At 29.2% G+C, this 15,879-nt stretch overlaps 1 protein-coding gene across 1 annotated transcript; it reads right to left on the bottom strand.

Moving 5' to 3' along the window:
- Positions 1 to 9,203: 9,203 nt before the first annotated feature.
- On the bottom strand, positions 9,204 to 10,813 carry LOC114421952 (U-box domain-containing protein 27-like). Its single transcript, XM_028388096.1, has one exon. The coding sequence runs from the start codon at positions 10,697 to 10,699 to the stop codon at positions 9,443 to 9,445; it is 1,257 nt and encodes a 418-aa protein (XP_028243897.1). The 5' UTR covers positions 10,700 to 10,813; the 3' UTR covers positions 9,204 to 9,442.
- Between the last annotated feature and the right edge of the window lie 5,066 nt (positions 10,814 to 15,879).

Here is a 15,879-nt window from a genome sequence, read left to right as displayed (position 1 = left end):
TCGGTTTCCTCTCATTTGAAACCACAAGGTGTGCGGTTCGTTTCACCAAACGTGAGTCTTTCAATTTGGGGGGTACAAGGTGGAAAGGTACTTGCAGAAAATAATCTATCGCCAAAGCAATTCTAGTAAATTAAGTAATAATAAATGTTAATTCAAATGAAACATACTTGAACATGTCTCCTTTTATGATCGACATTGAAGGGGTAGGAAATCATTATGCATTTAAGAGTATTGTCTAAGTGTATGTTTGGGTATCTGTGTTGTCTAGAGTTTAAAATGGGCGTTTCATAAGGATCAAGAAAGTGAATTTGCGTTGGTTGTTGGATCAGTGTGTTATTATATAATGAACCCAAACTCAAACATGTTCATAATTTGCTTCTATTGACTACTACGCATCAATGTCATTAATTTTAAGCATTTAGCATAGCTTTTAAGCTTAATAAAAAATAATTATGTCTTGGGATTTTTGGACGTTGATCTTATTTGGTTAAATTCTAAAAAAGACCTCCGTAAATGTTCAAATTCAACGGTTAGTTTTGCTAAAAAAGCAAACTAATCATGCCACTCACAAGTTAGCTATAGTGTAATTTTTTTTTGTTAGCATTCATACTTTTGATCATATTTTTTGTGCATCCATTATGTTATTTTAAATGAAGTGACATGACTTACTTTCTCTATAAAAAATTGTCTTTAAATTAATTTCAGTTGTAAATTTATATTAAAATGCATATATTTTTAATAAAAAAGTGTAAAATTTCTTATCCAGAATGAACTGGAGCTAAAATTGTTGGTAAGTAATGGTTTGTGTAAAGCATATAGTAATTATCTAAGGGACAGAGTAATGATTTAATTACGTATTATCGTCGAATAGTCAAATTTTTCACTTTCGACAACAAGTGATTTACAAATTAGGTGATTTAGATATAGAGAATTGTGATGTAAGTATTTCGGCTATCCTTGTATAATCATATTCAATGCCAAAGATTCAACGAAGACTTTTTTCTTCATGAACCGCTATCCAGCCTCATTTTCACCAATGATTGAACCGCAATAATATGAATAGTGAATGTCATTGAAATATTAGTGATGGATGAAATTAATTAATAAAACAAATTATACTTTGACTCGACTTGATTTACAATATTGTCACTTAAAAGAGTATTTGTGATAGAAAGAATTTTTCTTTGAATAATTCTAAATACTATTACAGTAGTCTTACATTAATATATAACTATATTAAATATTTATAGGAAGAATTATATTTTTCATAATAATAATTTTATTTTATTTGAACAAAATTATCTTATGCGAAGAATATGTGATTTTTATATAAAAAAAAAATCATACTACAACGTCCTTTTATTTTCTCTGTGTGATAAATACTAAGTGAACTTTTCTTTTTTAATTATATTTTTTTTATTCATAATCATGGAATACAAAATATATTTAAGGGAAGAGATAAATCACAGTTTAATTTAGACCAACGACATGTTGTTCTAAAAGATGAACTTAAGATAGTAATAAAAAGAACCTTATAAACTCATTATAGAATATTTTTATCTCAATTTCTCATTCTTTCAAAAATTAAAACACTTCTGATGATAGCTAAAAAAAAGGAAGTGCTTATAGAAGAAAAAAAAAAGAAAAATACTAGGAAAGGTAGAGATGTAATGTGTGTATTATATTATACTCTTTTCTTAAAAAAAATAAAAAATTAATATTTTAGTCTCACCCACCTTGAGTTGTCCTGTATCGAGCTAATAAATTTTTGGCCAAGCTAATTTAGGTCAAAATGATTTCAAGCCTAAATTTCATTATCCCAACTCATGTTTTAAATTGGACTGGTTAGGTTAGCCCATCAGAACTGGCGTATTTTGACACCAGATATGGATTCCTTACAGTTCAAAAATGAATTGCACCCGATACAATTAAGATCTAATGGCCTTCATTAGTAATACATCATTATTTATAATTTTTTGCATAAAATAAACTTAATGGGTAAAGATCCATGCAGTTTGAAAGGCAACTGCAGAGGATATGAATTCTTTGGCATCCTTATTCACCAATAACCTTTTGCAACCCTTATATTTTCCAATCGCAATTCACAATTTAAGTACGAAAAAATTATTAAAAACATACTCTTTTTTATTAATTGCATATTGAAATAGCCAGGCCTTTACACCAATTATTCGGTTCCCAAAATGCAATAGTTTGAAGACAATTGCTTTATTCACCCCATTTTTTGTGTGCTGCACCGCAATGAAAATAATAATGACCCTGAATGGACTTTGTTTATCTTGCGTTGCACCCCAGCTCGTTCATAATAGTAGCCTGTTGCACTTGTGCCATACGTTGTTCAACTACAATAGCCATTAGCCACCCCATAACTGCCGGTGAAGGCACCACAATCGCTGCCATTGAAACCTCTTCGCCGTTGAAGGTAAGTGGTTGTGTGCAATGTTTTTTTCCAGCATCCATTTGAGTTTGGCGTTTCGCAAAATCATAAATTGTTAATACACAGGTATCCAGAAATGTATTCTAGATTGCTTGTTCCGTAATATGTCAAACATTATTCCTAAATAGGTATTTTGGAATAAATTTCCAGAATACCTGTATCATTCTGGATCAATGATTCTATAATGTGACCAAGAGTAATCTGGGAATATTAAAATTTATGGGGTGTATCAAACAATAGCCGAGTTCCAAATGGCTAAGCGTAAAAACTGAACTGGACCCGAAAATAAAGAGTAGTACAACACGAGTAAGATTCTGAAATAGTCTAAGCACTTAAAAAAAAAGTAGCTCAAAGTAGGGATTTTTAACAAAAAGGGTAATTTTTTTTTATTTTTTCATTTTGGGTCAATTTTAAATTATTACCGAAAATCAGAAGTCAGGAAAGTTGTTAACTTTTAAATCAGAAGTTGTAACATCTATTACGACTTTTTTTTTTATTTTTTAACCGAAATTGTAAAAAGTTTATGACTTAGTATAATTTTTTTTATTTACAACTTCAAAGTTGTATAACTTTTTTTTTTAATTCATGACTTCAAAGTTGTAGGTTTTTTTTTTAACTTATCACTTTGAAGTTGTAATTTTTTTTTTCGTTTAAAGTTTTTTTTAGGATTTTATATTTATTTTTATTTTCTATTCTTTTTGCTTTCAACTTTTTGAAAAAAATGTAAATAATTTTAATTATTTAATTATTAAATAAATATTTTAAATTTTACTTGTTATTAGTTTTATTTAATATTTTGTATATAATTTTTATATGGTTTTATTTAATATGTTATATATTTTTAATATTTAAAATATTTTATATAATTTTGTGATAATATTTTATTTAATATATTTTGTATATTAAATATAAAATAATTAAATTTTAAAAATTAAAATTTTAAAACAAGTAAATTTAAAAATCCAATACATTTAAATCAAAAGTATATATTTTTTTAACATAATCATAGTAGCTATCTATACAAACAAGTAAACAACTAATATAGTTTATACTTTTTATGTTTATTTTTAAGTTGTATTGTTTATTTTATATTAATGTATTATATTGTTTTTAATTTAATAATTACTTTTATTACTAAATTATTAGATGTTGTTAATAGTAAATTCCTTTATAGAAAATAAATAATATTATTTCATAGATTATAAGTTAATATTCGTAACAAAATATTTTAATTTTTAAAAGTTTAAGTATTTAAAATAAAACAAATTTTCAAAAAAATATATTCAATATCATTATGTTAGTTTTTTTTTTATTTTATTTACAAAATAAATCAAGTTCAATAGCATTATTAAAAAATTATCTAAATTTTAAAACAATATGAAATTATCTAGATTTTAAAAAATATATAGCATATTAAATAAAACCTTATAAAAATTATATACAAAATATATTAAATATAACTAATAACAAGTCAAATTTAAAATATTTATTTAATAATTAAATAACTAAAATTATTTACAATTTTTAAAAAATTTTGAAAAGAAAATACTAATAAATAAAAAATCCTAAAAAAAACTTATCAAGTCGTAAGTTGAAAAAAAACAAAAAAAAACTTAAGAAAGTAGTAAGTTAAAAAAATATACAACTTTAAACTGTAAATAAAAAAATTAAATTGAAATCATAAATTTTTTTACAACTTTAATTAAAAAATAAAATGTCGTAAGAAATTTTAAGACTTCTAGTCCCCAAATAAAAAAATCGAACAAAATTTACCCCGGTAAAAGTCCCCTCAAAGTATGGTACAGACATTGGATTTTTTTTTTTTTTTTTACAGGAGGCATTGGATTTTTGTTATCCAATGGGGTGATTATTATTTCTACATTACAAAACCGGAAAAAAAAAAGTCCTTTAAATTTCCAATCTCTAAAAAATGCGCAAAACAAACAAAACATAAGAAGTATAACATTAAATTTTGTTACATATTAATTCGTGAATAGTACAAAAAAATTATTAGTCACGTGAATTGCTTATCGATTATTCGAATAGCTACGAACAAGTATTCTAAATTATTCCAAAATTAGTAATCTTTGTTATTCTAAATTACTTTGGGTGTCAACGCTATGGATTATGGAAGTTGCATTGTTGTTGGAGCAACGAGTCATCACAACACAGGAAAATTGCTTTCAAGAATTAGATAGTCGTAATGTAATGAAAATTGAAAAGCCGTATAGGAAGAAATAAAAACCCATAAATCTAGATCTGAATTTTTGGCTAAGTACATGCGTGCAGATCTTGGGGGAAGAATCAATAGGCATTCATAAGAATAGATATAAATAATTTTCAAAGTTACAATTATAATCACTGTTTTGGTTACTAAAAGTCTACAAGTAAAAGGGATACGTGGAGTGGCAGTTGTTCAGTTCAATAATTAGGGTGACTGAAGCATGGGCATTGCAATTCACTCTACGAATTTTGCATTACTCATCATCATCAAATACAAATTTACTATTTTTGTCATTAATAGCCACAATGATTGCTGTTTGGTATACTCTTTTCGACTCTTGAGAATCAAGCTTGAAATTGAAAAAGAGCATATAATGGTAATTACACGGTAATGAAGTATCCGGCCTTAGATATTAAGTTATGCAATTGCTGAAATATTAACACTTACATGTAGATAAAAAAAAAAGTTTAATCATTCATTTAAAACATTTTATTTTAATTCTTGTAGTTATTAATTTTTTTTATCCTTTTGGTCATCACCATCTAAATTCATCTAATGTCATTTGAGATTAACGTAAATTAAATGAATCATGTTATGTTTCAGAAGATGCTAATCCATGTTGAAGATGAAGACCAAAATGATAAAAAGATACTAACAAAAACAAAAGATTATTACAACTGTAGAAACCAAAAGATAATTAAACCTAAAAAAATACTTATTCTTCTTTTTTTTTTATTTCATTTTTTCCCCACACCCAATAACCCAACCACCAACAAAAATGCAGGATAAGTTTTTTTTTTAATTGTATTACTGATCTGTAAATTTTTAACAAAATTCACTTTTAGTCTCTTAATAATTTTTTAATATTTTTTATGCTATATTTATTTTTCTGTAATACTCTGTTTGAACTGAAATATAAAAAATTATAATAATTAAGAAAATAATTTAAAATCAATAAATTTCAATAATGTCAATAAAAAAATTAATTACATAATTAGTTAAATAAATTTATTTATATATTACTCCAAAACACACACACAACTTTTTCATAAAACTAGTCTTTTTAAATATAAATATAAATAATAGACAAATATCTAAATACCCATTTAAGCATTTAATGTAATCATGAAAATCAAATATCTCAATTTTCAAATATATAATATACCACTCAAATACTAAGAAATGTTTATCACATTCTAAAGTCGAAAATAGAATGTTATGGTAAAAAAACAATACACTAATTTGATAACTTAAAAACTATCCAGAGATATCAAATGGATTACATGGTTAAGTAAAAACATCACGGGTTTAATATTTTCTATTAACAAAATTAACATTTCAAGTTTTTAATCAAATTAATATTTATCAATAAAAAAATTATCAATCATATTTTGATAATAAGAAAACAAAGATATACGACAAGACTGAAAAGATAGGAATTGCACCTTTTTCTTTTCCATATAGTGTAGTAAATTAGTAAATGGATGAGGCATGTTTTCTTCCCCTGAGGCTGAGGTCTCAAATCCCAATCCTCCTGAATCCAAAGGTTACACATCGCATAGGAAGAAAGAAGACCTCAAACTCAAAGAATGTATCAAACGTCAATTCCAGAAAACTGAGTTGTCAAATTTGCGAATTGAGTCAAGTTGATCATCATGATATATATGCATTGCTGCCCCCACACCCAACCATTCATAAGATGGGTTACTCTCAAAAACCTTATAAATCTCTCACGTGATTTGTCCACGCTCCTCCAACATGCTACCCCATCGAATAATCACACGTCCTTCCTCACAATTTGCATTTCCCACCATTTACCCTTCTTGTTACCGCCAATACGCGCGCTTCATCCGATAGCTACTCCAAACACACCCTACATTGGACAAAATATATACTATATCAAAAAGCACCAAGATCATGAATTGAAAAAGAAAAGAGAGAGAGATAGTGCTTGGGGAACCATGCTTTCCCAACTTTTTCCCTGTTATTGCTGCTACTTGTAGCCAATCCACACTCATCACACGCACCAAAATCCATTATAGAACAAACAAATTTTGAATAATGTTTGTATGTTTGATTTTTATTTTATTTTATTAATCTAATACTATATGTAGCTAATGGATTGTAATGGACGCCGTCCCTTTCTCAAGATTATGGATTACTTATTTAAATTTGGTGAATTATTAAAAGTTTTGTGATCGAAGGTGGGCATTGTTTAGTGCCCTTAAAGCATTCCAATTCCCTTGTAGTATGCCATAGGGATACAAGTGGTCAAACCCATAATGTATCTGGCTCCACTCTTTTGACCTATATTTCTTTTTCCATTGGGATTCCCATCCTTTTCGCCCCTTTTTCTTTGCAAACAAACAATTCTTAATGAAAGAGAAAGCTCTCATGATTACAGTCAGCAAAGCAAAAGCCCATTTCAGCATTTTTCGGCACTCACTTTCTCTCTCAGAAATTAGAAATTGCTTGCTTTGCCTTTATATGTGCATAAAAACCAATACCAAGTCACTTGCAATGCGTTTCCCTTCTCTTCCTTTTACTTCATGCTTGCATTGCATTCTTCCGCAATTTCGGCATTATTCAATTCATTCCTAAAAACATATCTTCAATAAGTTCGCTTAAATTAAAGACTTCATCGCACTTATAGAAATATGTTACTGTTAGTCAAAAACGTTAATAGCCTTATCAATGGCGTTTAAGACTTGTACCTAAAATAATATGAAAATTCTCGACATCAGCTGTTTTTATTAAAGAAAAAAAAAACTAGGAAAAACGGTGAGATGCCCTAGTAATTAGTAAATACTCCCAGTAAAATTACTATCTTGACATTCTAAAAAGTCTACCAACCTACTCCTAGTAAAATTCAGACATTCAAAAGATCTTCAGTAAACTGTCTTCAGAAATGGTACGGATAAAGCAATAACTGCAACTCTCTTTAATTAGTTATTCAGAAAGAAGGGCCACTCTCTTGCTTGACAAATGACAATTGACATTGCTTTTTCAAAGACTACACGGTAGAAGTTGAATAAAAAAACATAATAATGCATATAACAAAATTTTTATAAAAATCACTGCACATTTACATTTTCTTTATCTCTTCTAATCATATTAATATAATTGAATTGGTCCTAGATGTCCGAATTTAACTTTGAAGAGTTTTCAGTATGGACTTCAATGCTTAAGGCTGTAAGATTTCTGGCATTGACAAAAGTATCATAAATACGTCTCTAACACTGTTTACAATTATCTATTTATAAGAATATCCTAAAGTGGATTGTGTAAGGCTAAAGGTTACAATTGAAATTTTTTGACCCATTTGAGAGTAATGTATTGTTGATTTACTCCCGAGTCTTGATTGAGATGCGCTTGTCTATTTTAAGGTGTACTGAATTCACCTTAAAATTGGTTCTGCTATGGACTTTTAGCCCACTTGTTCTCGTAGGTTGCACAGTATTGTTCAACAAAAATTAAGAAGAGAAAAAGTATTTTTATATTGTTTAGAAAGACAGAGGAATAAAGAAAAGATAAAAACCAATGAGGGATTCAGCTAAAAAATTCTCCCCTTTGGTAAGAAGAGATGATATTGTGCAAAATTACATTTAAAACATTTTTATCTCTTCTCCACCTTATATGATCTACATATACTAAGGGCAAACATATTTTTACAAGAAAAAAATAACTTTTCTTTCTCTCTATCTATTTGTTAAAAATAAATCTAAACAGTCTAAAAATCTTCTTACTTATTATCTCTTATTTCCCAATTATTTTCACTCTACTTTTTTTTTTCTTTGAGATAATTTTGACTCTACTTATATGCTCCCTACTTCACCCTTTATCTAAAGGAAGTGTTAAGAATTTTGGGTTTGTGATCTAGCCTAGACTTACGTGTATCCGGTTTGGAACAATAATATTTCATTAAATTACTCAGTGGTCAACTTTCTGCTTAGGTTCGTATAGTGCACCAGCCACTTAGTAAAATTATTAGGATAAGATATGAAATATCAAGAATTAAATTATTAGCCTAAACTCATTAAATTTTTTAACTATAAATTCATAAAAAAATTTATGACTTCAGTTTAATTTATTTATTTATGTATAACTTTTATATATACGATTAATTTTTTTTTATATTTTTACAACTTATCCTATTTTCCATAATAATTTAAAATCAACAACCTATGTAAAAAAACATAAAAAATTGCATCCATTTCGTAAAAAAGCCGAAAAGTATCTTTTCATTCTCATCTTATTTATGACTCAAAATAGTTTTAATTTTTTTTATTTAATTAGGACACTAATAATACTACCAAAATATTATGCCTTAGTACTTAAGGTGATAGAATGCAGTGAGAAGTGTTTCTATGATTCCCACAAATTAATTCATCTTCAAGTTTGGTTGCCTTCTCCGCTGTGGCTGTTTAACATATAAAAGCATACATGACAAAGCAGATGCAGTGCCATTTTTGTTTTAACAATTTTATAACCTAACATTCACATTACAGAAAGGCTCTCAACTAATAACAATTTAACAAAAACAAGAATTGAATCTGTTACGTTACTGCACACTCAAATTTCTCGTTACTTGAGGAATTCATGTTATGTTTCGAAATTTGCACGCACCAGAACTTAATGTATAAAAAAGAGGCAAAGAGAATCTCCAAATGAATTATCATTTTCGTTTTCACTTTGCTTTCTGTCTAATCACTAACAAAAAATTTCTCTGATTTACAAAGGCAGGAGGAGGAGGAGGAGGAGGATCAAAAGGGCATAATATGAGTGGTTTTGGTGTCATAAGAAGAAAGACACGACTTAGAATTAACCCGAAATATCTTAAGCAAATCCGAAGACATTTGACGCACTTGCGGTGAGCAATTGCTCTGCATCAGAAGCAGAATCTTGGTCAATCCGTTAGCCTTGGTAACGGCCTCTTGCGCCTTCTGATCCCTAAACAGATAACACACACTCCACAGCGTCGTAACGGCGTGTTCCGTCGCCACGCTCGACACTTTCAGCACCTTGTCCACTATCGCCGAAACGCACGCCGAATCCTCGCAAATCTCCGACCTCCCTTCCTTCGTAGACGACACCGTTTCCACCAGCTTCAGCACCTTCTCCTTCACCGACACGCTCAGGCCCGGAGCCGAAAGAAGGTTCGAGAACACCTTCACCGCTCCGAGACGCACCAGCTTCATCTTGCTCCGTCTCGGCGTCGAAATTGAAACCAGACACGATAAACAGTTCTCAATAAGATCAGGATCTTTCTCCGGCGTGATTAGATTCAGCAATTCGGATACTAAACCTTCCTTCTCCGCTAACAGCAGCTTCGATTCCGCGTCTACGGCGACTGATTTCAAAACCCTAGCCGATGCGATTTTTGAGGCATGGCTTCCTTGTTGCAGAACCAGAAGCAGAGAATCCACGCTCTGTTTTTCTCCCTCGCCTTGCCTCTTCAGTATCAAGTTTTTCATCCCCTCGCGATCTTCCATTTTGCTGATAACCAAATCCAACGCCGTAACAACCTGTTGGAGAAATTCGACGCCGCCATTGACATTGTCGAGGAAGCCAACCAGCACCGGCACGAAGCATTCCGTTCTGACGAGAAAATCGCGGTTCTCCTCGGAATCTTGTGCGAAACGAGCGATTTTCGAGAGCGAGTTGAACCGATTGTCGCTGCGAGTGTGCAAATCGGAGATGGCGACGAGGATGTGGTCCTTGGAGAGGAGTGATTGGGACTCGGTGGAGGTAGGTGAGTCGGGCGAGTCGACTCGGTGAGTGACCGAGTCAGACCAGATCTGGATGAGCCTCTGTAAGGTTCGGTTGGGAACGAAATCAGTGGTTTGGAGAACCTGCATGGTGGCGGGACAGGTGTTGTTGCCGTTGTCGAGCCAGCGTTGGATGCTGGAACGGTCGTAGGTAACGCCGGTGCAGAGGCTGACAGGGGATTTCATGACGTCGAGGGAGATAGGGCAGCGGAAGAAGCTGGGAACGGTGATGCATAGATCGTCTCTAACCATGGTCGTCACCACCGTGCTGTGACTGAGAGAGAAAGTGTGGTGAAGAGGCGATGGAGCGGACAAGAAAGGGGTGTTTAAAGAAGAGAGAGAGAGAGTCAAAGGTACGGTGACGTCAGATGCTCTTCCTTTATGAGTTTTTGAATATATTTCTTATTTTGGGGGTTGGTCTACGGTCAAAGGGAGAGTGGTTATGTTATTTACTGGGATGATGACCGTTGGATGGAAATAATTGCGTATGAACGTGGGGTGGAAAAGGAGGGGAAATTGAAATAGCATTGGGTGGTGGGGCCCCGGGAGGGTTCCATCGGTCGGCTGTGATTACATCATCCCTAAGTTGGGGGAGTCCAACCGTGGACAACGACAACCAGCTGCAAGTGCCTGTTCAGCGCATTTTTCCAAAATTAATCTTTCTAAAATTCCACACATTCACACTCTCTTCTAATTATTTTATCAGTCCTCATATTTTTACTATCTTTTATTTTATCTATCTTTAAATATAAGATTTTTAAAATTAATTTATATTCTTTTAAAAAATAATTATGTAAGACTATACGTAAGAAAAAAATAATTTTTTTAGTTGCTTTATTACATCACATCATTTATCTTATAACTGTTTCTCTCTCTTCTCTCATTATGTGCCAAAAGAATTTTTTTAATTTATTTTTTAATATATCTACTTTTTTCTTATATAATTTTTATATCCCACAGATTGTTTGCTGATCTATTCGACTTCAAATTTTTTCGTACTCAAGACTGATAAACTGTGTACCTAATCAATGAATTTGATGATCCACTGATGAGTTCAAGCTTCTTCATCTTTATGTAATTGAGGCTCTCAAACTGTGTACCTCAACGACCAGTTGTTTGGTAATCGACCTTTTAATCCTCTACGCGACACTCGAGTGCTGAGGCTTAAATACCGACCGACCTCCCATTCATAACGATAGCCATCTCAGGAGCTATAACAATCACCCAAAAGTTACTATTGCAAGATACCAATAATGATGATTAATGGGTTGTTAAAAGCCAGAACTATTGTTACAAGGTAGAGGGGGCAGGTCGTAATTAAGGATAAGAGCTCGAATGAGAGGTTTAGGAGGACATATTACACTTTACAAGGTAAGACTTGGTTATCAGAATAATTTTTTGTTTTGGCATATGTATTCCTTAGGTTTGTGAGACCTGGTCAGAACATTGGAGTGTTATAATTTGTCTAGTCTGTAGGTCAAGGGTTGTGTTTTATACATTTTGAAGATAAGTTTTTGATCATATTACGTAATCTTCAAAAATAAAAAGATAGTTATTTACACTTGAATATATTATTCTTATCAATGACCTATATGACTAAGTTAAAATATAAGATAGTTACTATTCTCGAATATATTATTCTTATCAATGACTTAAGTCAGTCGACCATTGAGTCATGAACTATAGTAGGTGTTCAGCCTAAAGATGATCAAAGAATACATATTTCCCATAGCTTTGAGTGCTATGACGCGAGAAAAGGCTAAAAATATGTGCAACTCAGCTAGAAAAGACCGGAGGGTACAATATCGAAAATTATTTTTTATATTATGCTATTATTTATTTATTTATTTTTCTATTACAAATCTCTCTTCAAAATGTATAAAATGATGAAAAGAAAAATGAAAAAACAACATAAAAGAAAACAAGTACTTTACTAATAGCTTTTCTTTTCTATAAAAAATTGTGTTTTAAGGTGTTGCGAAAGAAGTCTCGTGGCTTTAGCTAACAAAATAACACTGGTTATCTTGTAGTGGTATGCATATCACTAGTTAAATAAAACATGAGATGTGCCCCTTTATTAAATTAAACGGGTAAGGGAATGTGAATCTCAATTTAAAACCAAGACAAAATATAACTGTCATATAAAAAGATGTAAGGAGATATGGTTGTAGTTTACTATTATTATTTTGTATTTATGGTGTATAAGTTTTTGTTTTTAATTAATATATATTTTGAACTATATTTATTTTATTTCATTATTTAGAATAAAGATTTTATGAAATTACATAAATATTTTATTATTTTTAACCATTACCGTGACATATTAATTTTCCAGGAGGTATTAGGTTAGTGTAGCATACGAGGAAGAGTTGAGTTAGTATAATATTTTCAAATATATAAAAGGGTATCAGTGAGATATTTTCAAATATAAAAAGAAGTTAGCATAGGAAAAGAAAAAAAATAATGTTATTTATAATTTGAGAAAAATTCAAGGAAGCAAGTGTATTTGTCCAAAAAAAAAAAAGAAGTGAGACCCATTATTTTTTTTCAATTATTTTCATTCACCTAATTATTTTTTCATTTTATTTCCCTTGAACTAAATATCTTTATTTTTATTTTATTTTTCATATATTTCTTTTTGACATAATTTCCCATGTATTTTTATTCATTCTAATTTTTTTTTACCTATTTCTTTCTTTCCTGGCAGTCGTCTCTTCGTATTCATGACGGATGAAAGTAAATAAGCTATCAAAACCTATCCAATGCATTCATAAACATTAGAGCCCACCACTTTCTAGATGGACTTTGGTAATAATCTGATAATCAGATTAAAAATTTAGATTGCTAGCTCGAGATCGATAATCAGATTAATTTGGATTGAGAATAAAGAAATTTAGAGAAATAAAATGATTTTTTATTGATTACAAATGAAAATTAACATATTTAAGGGCCACAACAGAATCTTTTTAATTTCTATATAATACTTCTTAGTTTTTTTTTACTGCATATAAGACTTAAATATTCTTACAAAATGACCATGAAGTTGACTCCACACTTCAAGAATTTATTAGAAGATCCAATTTCGATTTATTACTACTATAATGCTTTTAATTACTTATTATTTAATTATATATATATATATATATATATATTATGTATATAGATACAAGCTTATGTTGGAATCATGTACCTATATTGTTTGTTTACCTTATTGGTACGAATTATTTATTATCTTTTTCAATAATACTTTATTGTTGAACTTATTTGATCACATTAAAGTATTCCTTTTAAAAAAATTATCAATAAAGCTCAAAGATGATACTTTATTTAATGGATTGGAATTCACTTGAGATCATGTTTTGTCATATACTTTATACTTATATATGTTAATTTAGTTTAAAAATTCCATCTAATCTAATAATTTTCAACTTTTTAATTTATTTGCACTTTATTTTTTATTGAAAAATTATTATTTTAGATTATCGTTGATAATTTTGATAATTTATAAGAAATTATTATTATTATTATTTTTTAATCATAATATTAATATGAAGTATTTCTACTGGAGAGTAATAAGTAATCTTGGTGAGAAATCATAAACGTTTTTAAGTAAGTATTTTTTCTGCCAAGCACAATTATATTCCATATCAAAAAGTAATCAGGATTTGAAAATTCAAATCTTGAACCATTCATGTGAATCAGTATTCAAAATTATTATTTTAGATTATCGCTGAAAGTTTTGGTAATTATTATTTTATATATATAATGTCCATTCAGACGGGTCACGCTCTCCTCTACACATGGTATAAAATGATTTGCATATATAATTGTTTATTTAAAACCAAAATATAGAGCATAGGAGATAAAACAAATTTTTTATTAAAAAAATTGCTATAGAGAAATCTACTAAAATTTTAAAACTTTTGAAAAAAATGATAAAAATGAAAATAAATTTAAAAAATAGTAATAATATATTTACCTAAATAATTTTAAACCTCAGAAATATCATTATATATTTATCCCAAAATTTGAATGCAACTTAACGTAACTATTTTTTTATGCTGTAACGTAACTAATTTGATATTATGTTATCTCATGTGTAAATTTAGATAATAATTTTTTTAGATTTAAGTGAATTAGATATTTAACTAATTTATATAATACCTTTCTATGTGAAATAATTTTGTTTGAGTCACATAACATTATCTTGAACGGTTTCTTCCTTAAAATATTAAACACAGTATTATATTTTAATTAAGACTCAAATTTAAGATCATTAATAATATCTTCAACGCTATTTGCTTAACAAGTGATTTATTGTTAGACACTGTTATTTAAGTTTTTTTTATCATTGGAGATGATCTACGTTAGATTACTTAAAATTAAGTCTCCAGCTGATATACGTAATCATTGCTTACGAGTAAAAAAAATATTTTTTTGTCATTTGAAAATCATTCAAGGGAATAATTTAAGAATTGTTTAAAATTATATCATTGGAGTAAAATATATGTGAGTTGTTTAACTATGATATGACATTATAGAGATCAATTAATATAAGAAAAAAACTTAAAATGGGTTGCTTAAATTTCACGTATTCAAAATTCTCTAAAAAAATTGAAACAACTTCGTGCAATATCAATTGTTTCATGTGCTTAAAAGTATTACTCAATAAAATTTTATTCAGTAAATTATTTTTTTATGTTTATTTTAATTAAATAAAAAATTTTAAACTATTTCTACAAATAAAAAACATAAAATCAAATAAACTAATATATTAAAAAATTAAAAAAAAATCAATCTTAAATAAAATTAAAGGAAAACATTAATGGTCCATGGATTAAATTTAATGTGTAAATTCATATTATAATTAATTATCATAAAAACATTACTAATTATTCTTATGATACAATTAAATATTCTATAATTTGATTAATTTTAAGTTAGTAATGAATATAATTTTAAAATACGAATGTTATTTAATTTTAAAAATAATTATGTTCATGGAAAAGGTCTCTTACCGAAACAATTATAAACTTAAAAAAGGAACACATTTGATATCTTAAAAGGAAAAAAAAAGCATACATATATGGCTATATCTGTGTCCTCTTAGGATCACCAAAAAAAAAAAGCTCTGTCCTCTTACGCGTCAAACTTATAAATTAAAAGAAAAAAAATATTACCTTAAATAAAAAATGATTACTCATTATATCTTACAGCGTCATAAGGGCACCGAAAGCAACCTTATGCAGGGGAGCGGCACAATGGTGACTTTGCTCCTATTCCTCATCCAGAGACTAGGGCTCTATCATTTTTCCTTTCTTTTTTTTTTTTCCCGTCTTCTTCAATCTGATTTCCTTCGGTAATTTGGACATGGCAAGCTTCTGCCCTTTTTTCACGCAAGAGAAACTGGAGAAAACGTGGATCTGTTCTGC

Source organism: Glycine soja, chromosome 8, assembly GCF_004193775.1.
Source record: "Glycine soja cultivar W05 chromosome 8, ASM419377v2, whole genome shotgun sequence".
Lineage (NCBI taxonomy): Eukaryota > Viridiplantae > Streptophyta > Magnoliopsida > Fabales > Fabaceae > Glycine > Glycine soja.
The sequence above is the reverse complement of the archived record's forward strand: the minus strand, read 5'-3'. Positions and strand labels throughout refer to the sequence as shown.

Excerpts from the sequence above, each read along its gene's own strand:
- LOC114421952 (XM_028388096.1), bottom strand. The coding sequence starts at position 10,699 with ATGGTTAGAGACGATCTATGCATCACCGTTCCCAGCTTCTTCCGCTGC.